At 32.2% G+C, this 8,350-nt stretch overlaps 1 protein-coding gene across 1 annotated transcript in view; it reads left to right on the top strand.

Annotated features, from left to right (window-relative positions):
- The window catches only part of LRP1B (LDL receptor related protein 1B), a gene marked incomplete at its 5' end in the record, with an annotated part of 5,941,474 nt that overhangs the window by 1,325,885 nt on the left and 4,607,239 nt on the right, over positions 1-8,350 (top strand). Inside the window, one exon of the mRNA XM_044073672.1 lies at positions 4,813-5,058. Coding sequence (XP_043929607.1) covers positions 4,813-5,058 — 246 coding nt within the window. The remainder of the gene's footprint in view (positions 1-4,812; positions 5,059-8,350) is intronic.

The following is an 8,350-nucleotide window of genomic DNA, read 5'->3' as shown; positions in this document are numbered from 1 at the left end:
TTGTAGTGAATGACCTTTCAACATATATTTCCAATAAGAAGCTTTAGGTATAGTTGTATAGTATATTAGTTCTTTATATAGGAAGGATATACTATTTTCCTTATTATGGTCATTGTATATCATTTCATATATGTGATTTATGAATGTTGGCATAGCCTTGCAAGAGGAACTATTAATTATTCTACATAAATATTGGGAATACATTAAAATGCTTTGTAGAGTCAAACAATCCTGTGATTGGATTTATAAGTTGTTTTTATCTTTTGAATATCTAAAACTTTTAACTTTTTTATGCATTGTATCCAACAGAAAACTTTGTTTTGTTCCCAAGAAGTGATTATTTATCTGTATATTTTGTGAGGGTAATCTCTTGTTATGGTAAAAGGTATTAGGAGATCAATCCAAAGTTTCAAGTCCATATTAGCATTTATACGTTTCCTGAATTAATTAATGTAGTAATTAGTCATATGTTTTAGTAGGTTTTGCTATATTATATTGCATGCAAGTACTTATTAGATACCAAGGTTTATTAGCTTTATGTAATACTGGAAACTTGTTTTAAAAAGTAAATTAATTTATTGATATAACAGTTAGTAGTTCTTTCCAATTGGCCAAATGTTTGGGACTTATCCAGTCTATAATAGTTTTGGATATGGATGCCTTTATATATGTTTCTATATCTGGAAAGTTTAATTCTCCTAGTTTCCATGATCTAATATGATGTACTAAGGCTATTCTATTTCTCATAGGGAGCCATAAAAATTTTAAAGAAAGCTGAATAATTTCTTTGACAACACATCTATCGGGAAGCAATTGAATAGCTGTACCAATATACAGAATCTTGGGTAGTAAAATCATTTTTATTAATTGAAGTCTGTCTTCAAAAGTTAATAATATTTTATTCCATCTATCAGTAAAAATTTTCATTGTGTTAATGATATCGTTATAGTTTACTGATGTTATTTCATTTGGATCTTTACATAAGACTATTCCTAAGTACTTTAGAGTGGATTCTTGTTTCCCTATAATATGGTTTTCTGTAATTTGCACTTCTTTCTTTTTGTTTAAGAATAAAAAATATGTTTTTGACTTATTTTAGTAAAGACCTGAGATCAAGTAACATTTTTCAATCACTACTTCTAATTCCTACAATGACTCTTTAGAATTAATTAAGGTTAATAATATGCTGTCAGCAAAAAGCATTATTTTAGAATTATATTAATTGTAAAACATCCACCCCTTTTATTCTTAAGTTATTGCGTATAGTTTCTGCAAATACTTCAATGGCTAGAGCAAAAAGAATGGGTGACATAGAGCAGCCTTATTTAATGTGTTTTGTTATATGAATAGATTCTGATGTGAATGGGCCTAATTTAACATAGGCTAAATTTATATATATATATATATATATATATATATATATATATATATATATATATATGCGTTTTCTAGTAAGTGAATAAAAGAAGGGGAAGTCAAATAGTGATAGTATTCTAAATAGATCATCCCAATTTAGATAGTCAAAAGTTTCTCTATGTCTAAACCTACTAGAAGTGTCATTTTATTTTCTTTATTTACATAATTTATAAGCGTAAGCATCCTCTTGATATTATCATGTGTGTCTATTGAATATAAATCCTGTTTGTTCATTGTTGATTGTTTTAAATAAGGAGATTTTTTTAAGATAATGTCAAGATAAAGATAACAACAAATGATGTAACTGAATTCCACTGTAAACATGGCATGAAAATCATTCCTAATCTAATAGATAAAAATAAGTCTATTAGATTATCACTCATACTTTTAACAGACATAAACGCTCTTTGAACTCCGCAAGCTAAACTAATATATGGAGAATAGTTTATAAAGAGAATATAAGAACTGAAAAATATATATTTATTTCCTTTTTTTAATTTTTAAAAAAATTGACATAGTTTAATAACACTATAATGTCCTATTGTTCATGAATATGATAGTAGCATCAGTTGTAACTATAACTACTTAACAATTAAAACATGTATGATGTAAAAAAGCGATGTTTATATTTCTTAAAATATTCACCTCAATAGAAATGATTGTGTTACTTGTGATACAGCATTAATGGTATTAGTCATGTGAAAACATGTGTTTAATCTAAAATATTGTCATAAGAACAACATTGTTTGGATAGGTTGCTAGAATAAATCAATTTATACAAATAACTTGAGTTATTATATACTCTACCGATTACTTTACAGTAACAACACAGACATGTTTCTTTAACCAACTTTGTTGTTAAACTTGCCCATAAATACTATAGCCATGAGCTAAAAGGTGTCTGCAACCACAACTGCTGATAAAAGTACACCATGTACTAAAAGCATGTGCACCCTCCTATACACATTCCATTTAAATACATACAAATAGATCTCTTGTAAAAACTAAGTTCATATTATCTTCCAGATGAAAAGGATACCAAACTTGTTTTTGTGAAATCTTGGCAATATGATCTATGATGTACTGTTCCACATTAGTCTTGACCATCCACAGTTAAATATATATTACCATAGGTTACTAACTTCCTACTGCCACTCAAATCCCACTGTTGATTAGCATTTTATTTTTCAAAGTTCAACAGTGTATGCTCTTTTAATATTTTGCTCACACAATCAGAAGGAAGGACTCATAGCAGGGTGAAGAAAGACTGTAACTTACAGAAAAAAATGAGACAAAGAAAAAGCAGAAAATCACCAATGGAAATCTATAGTTTCCCCTTGTGATCTATGAACAAAAGCTATCACCAAATTAAGACAAATTTTGTTTAAATAATAATAGTGTTGAGGAAAGAGTTTTTGTAAAATAAGATATAGGACCAGGTTTATGGTCTGAGGATAATAATGGTTAGAGTTAACACACATTAGTAAGGTGTGAAGAGGAACACTGTAATTTTGCTATGAAAGCAGGCGGATATTGCAGTTACAGTCAGAACTTGATGTAAATTAAAAAATAGTTAAAGAGAAATGAATCTGGTGTGGGAGGTTATATGAATGTATAAGCACTACCTAATTAATTAGTCCATCAATCAGTCTAGTAATGGAACATAACTAGATTGCCTGCTAATGATAAATCATTTACTAGGTCAACTCAAAACAATTGCTCTCATTCAATTAATTATGTCAGCATGTTGGGATTATACTGCAATTCTATTATGTGAGACAAGAAGTTATTAACTATACAGGCAGATCTTAGTACACAATTCAATAAAAAAACAAGTAAGCTCCTTCATACAGCTAATTCAATGTTTGCAAGAGTGTACCAAAGCTTAGCAGAGCCATTTGGTGATGATGTCAGTGTTTCCTGTTGTCATAGTAACCTAGCTGAAGTGAAAAAAAAAACAGCTCGGGATATGAGCAAAGCAGAGTTAAGTGCTCGTGAGTCTTAATTATTGTAAAGCTTCACTTCTTCCTCCCAGTTGTGCAAACTTTCCCTCCCTTTTTTCCCCATTCAAATAAATAAACAGTTAAACAAGGGGAAGTAGTCTGAAATCCAGACAACCATAAATCAGAAGGAAAACACCAACAGTCATCTTAGACCACAACTAGCAAATGCATAAACATAACAGCAAAGCACTCAGCCACTCAACAACCACAGTACCAATCCTCAACTCACACTGTCTCAAACAAAGCATAAAGTATTACAGAGACCATCTAAGCAGGCAAATCTCATAACAGCTTTTATGCATTACCATCTGTTCCCTGTTCCACCGTTTTCAGCATCTAGTTGCAAAATCAGTAGGACTGTTACCAAGACACATCTATGATCACAGTCAATATACAGGTTATTCAGATGAATCACCAGACACCCAAACACAGTAAACATTGCTACAGGGTCACCACCACCACTTCCAGGAAGCTATTGAAACATAACTTGGGGTAAAGTAGTAACGGCAAAGTGATGTATTGCCATTTTAACTATACAAGCCACCTGGAATAAGCAAAACAAGCCAGTCGGAACTAACACAATTCAATATCATAAGAATACGATAACTAAGGCCAAATAAAATGAAGAAAATGTTTCTTTTTATCGGACCTGATTATTTAAGTGAATTTAATAAGTAGAAACAAAAAGCAATCTGCAGGTAAAGATAAACACATATCATAGCAAAAATATATTTTTTTATATTTGTGTAAGTAGAACATAATTTATTCATTAGTAAAGTGAATTATGTTATACTGAACATATCTGTACCTTTGTAGTAACCATTTGAATCCTCAATTCTCCAAAGTTTAAATATCAAAGCTTCTAGTTTGATTACTTAACGTTTTATTTTAAGCATAAATGAGAGATTACATTTTCATTTTGATTAGATCTTATAACAATTGAAGTCATACTTAAAAGTTTTTTTTTTATTTTGGAAGTTACAGTAAACAAACAATTATTTTTTTACAACAGTTGTTTTGGGCTCAGTTTTTTTTCCTGACATCAGTCCAAGCACTTGTTTCTTTTATTTTTTTTGAGTGATGGGGATAGCCATTCCGTATCTTCTGGTACAGAAATCACATCATTACTTTTGATAAATGAAGGTTCTTCTAGATCATTAAAAGTTCTCATCTCATTATCATTTTATTTTGTATTCTGATGAATTAGAATACTTTTGTTGACCAAGTTTGTTCTTAAGCACTTCAAGGTCAGAATTGTATGGAAAAAAATGCAAAGCAAGCCCAAGTGCATATGATCTATCAAGAAACTCTTACATCATGCTGAATTGTATGAATTGTCATTACTGTTTTGTTGAGTATGGAATTATAATATCATTATTATTTCATTTTTTAGCTAAATGTGCCCTCGGTAATGGAGGCTGCAGCCATCAGTGTACTGTCATTCCAGGAAAAGGAACTATCTGCTCCTGTCCACCTGGACTATACCTAAATTCAGATAACAAAACCTGCAGCTCTATTGATTTATGTGCCAAACATCTCAAATGTAGCCAAGTATGTGAACAGCAAAAAAGTAATGTCAAATGTTCATGCTACGAAGGATGGAGAATTAATACAGATGGAGAAAGCTGCAGTAGTACTGGTGAGTAATTGTTCCTTTGACTTGAAAATAATTGCTGTTGTAAAGTGGAAATATAGATCATCTTGAGAAGTAAACATCTTTATTTACTACTATACATTCTAAAGTTAATTTTTTGGATGGTTAGTCCAATTATAAAATTGTGTTCTAGAGAGACCAGTAGTCATATTTTGCTTGTAGTTATATGATACACTCAGACCAACATAATGTTTAATGTGCTTTTTTTAATAAATATGCTTATGAATGTCAGCTGGCTTAATGAAAATGCTTTCAATGAACAGCAGCTGACAGCCTGCTTAGTCACACGTTACTAAAAGACAGCACAGATCTTTAAAGTTCTGAATAGGAACACATGTAGCATACAAGCACATGTTACCTTAATCTTTAAAGTTTATGTTATAAGTAAAACTTTTAATTAAAAACAAACATATTGAATATCACATTGACACCATACATTTCAGATATGTGTCATATTAAAGCAAAGACTGTTTGGAAACTTGAAATCATGTAGTGCCATGTACTAAGTTAGACATTTTTTGTTAAATCAAATAATTTAAAATAGTGCGTTTAGATATCATTTGCTAGTGCTGTAATACTGGGTCTATATTAGATCACCGAACACTTAAAAAAGCGAACAGTGATTGATCGGACTTATGTAAGCAAAAGCTTACAATCTCGAACTGTCAGAACAGCGATTTTTTTTCCTAGGGAAAAGAATCGCTGTTCCAAAACACATGCACACAACACAAGCACACCAAACAAACAGCAATTCACACACATACACTTAAAATCTGACACCTAACCCTACACTACACTATACACACACACCACTAACTATCCACTTACCTTAACTCAATCCCTAACCCTAAGGTCCGTCACTCTCACATACTCACCTCACCCACTCCCTAACCCTAACTCACCTAACCCAACCTAACCCTCATGTCCACACAATCGCACACATACCTAACCTGCCCTAACACTCACATACACACTATCGCACACTTACCTGAACCCAATCCATAACTTTCCACCACAGCACTGAAAATACCAAAGCAACAGAAACGGACAACCAAATTCTTTCCCTAGGAAAAAATTTGGATTTCTGTTGCTTCGATATTTTAAGCTTTCGCTTACATAAGTTTGATCAATCACCGTTCGCTTTTTTAAGTTAACACCTACTTCACATTTAAATGTTCCACCTCTCAAGAGTCAAATTCTTGTTTGACCTGTCCCGATTTACAGATTAAGTTCCACACCAGGGGCTTTATTCATTCACTTTGTTAGTTCCTTGTCATGCTCTGTAGAATTTTGAATATTTTGAAGGTAGTCAGGCTAAAATTATCTCCAAATCTGTTTAACTGTGTTAAATTTAAAAGCACAGATAAGTAACTGTTAGATGCACACTGAAAATATAACTAAATAAGACAGGGATAAATAGCATTTTATCTTTAAAAGACATGTTAACTATTACGTTTACAATATTCATGGTATTCAAGTGTTGCATTACATTATAAACATTTATGTTTAAACATGACATTAATAAGGAAAGGCATAATATTTCTTTTAATCTGTGTCATTTGCTACAAACATGTCTTGTTTTCTGTACTGTTAACTACATAATACTAGAATTTGTGTGAAAATTAAGTTTTAAACAGAATAAAAAGGCATTTAAATGTAATTGTTAAAATCTTGACAGAGAACTAGTGGTACAGAATTGTTCATCCATTAAGTACCAGAAATGCCTCGTTAATACCATCAATAGTAGCACTGCATAATAAATTAAAATCATACTTGACCTGTTGACTATATCTAATGCTATCAGAATTCATAATGGAGATAATGAAAAAGATAGGATTAATGTATGAGTTCTGTATATATCACTGAGCACTGATAAACACAGTTGCACAGACAGAAACAGATATGCACACACACACACACACACACACACACACACACACACACACACACACACACACACACACACACACACACACACGTAATCAGTCACAAAACATGAGTAGCTAAAGGCTGATTTTGTATTGCTTCACACAACAGATGATTGTAAAGTGAAAATCTTCATATCTGATTGCCTTTTGCTGGGATTATGCTGTACAACTGTTTAAAAGAGGAGAGAAATTAATAATTTTAACTAGCAAAAACCACCTGGCTCTACAAATGATAGTCTGGAAAAGGTGATTCAGAAAAGAATGTTCTGCAACCATGCTCACCTCTTTCAAAATTAGTAGTTACTCATAAAAAGGAGAGTCAATGGGTCAAACAAGAATTTGACTCTTGAGAGGTGGAACATTTGAATGTGAAGTAGGTGTTAACACTAGATCTTAATAATGTTAAAATGTCTGTCAGTCTGTTATACTTCATTGAGTTAACAGGCACATACTTGTGTAATTATTTCCTCTTAAAGCTTGGCGATTGGCTGCTCATTGTTCTTTATCAAGATTTTTAAGAATTCCAACCCGTTTTATCAAAAAGATTAAATTAACTCACCTTGTAGAAGTGAGTCATGCTGCATCATATTGGGAAATTTCCATAAACAGGGGCACTGGGTGCTGACTTGTCGGAACATGGGATAAATTCTTGGCTAGGCTTGTAAGGGCCTCAGAGCCAATAACCTAGTAACTTCCTATGATCCTATGAATCCTATGATCCTAAAATAAATCCTTTATTGACATGTAGTCTGGCTATACTTTAAATAAAATGTCATGTTGCAGTGATTTATACTTGTGCAGTTGTTTTCCCAAAACATATCCATTAGTTTTATGAGGCATTCTCCACACTAGGGTTGCCACCTTTTCAAATGGCCATAGTGGGACATTTTTGGGACACACATCAGATTTTACAGGCCGACACAAACCCACAGTCAGTACAAAGGATAGAACTTTACTGTTTTGCCTAAATAAAAGCTTATTCTTGTAGAAATTTAGTTTCTTATCCTGTTTCTTGTAACATGTAGGTATTTTAGATACAGAAATAACTATTTTCTGCAACTATTACATAAAATATGGGACATAATTATGTCCTACAATCTCAGGACATTTGCCATTTTTAATATTTTTGGTCACGACACAACCGCCCAAAGAGGGACTGTCCCTCGCAAAGTGGGACAGATGGTAACCCTACTCCACACATTTGTTTAGCAATGCTCTCTTTACTGAGATGAGCTTGTTTTATAGAGAGTTGCTGGTTATCCTCTAATAAATCCCTTCTTACTTTCAGGATCACAAAAGTCAATCCTTTTGTAATCCTCCACTTAGATTTTATACCTAGGTGACACTAG

The sequence above is a fragment of the Protopterus annectens genome, chromosome 6.part0 (assembly GCF_019279795.1).
Source record: "Protopterus annectens isolate FY-2018-M chromosome 6.part0, PAN1.0, whole genome shotgun sequence".
In the NCBI taxonomy this organism is placed as follows: domain Eukaryota; kingdom Metazoa; phylum Chordata; order Ceratodontiformes; family Protopteridae; genus Protopterus; species Protopterus annectens.
The sequence above is the reverse complement of the archived record's forward strand: the minus strand, read 5'-3'. Positions and strand labels throughout refer to the sequence as shown.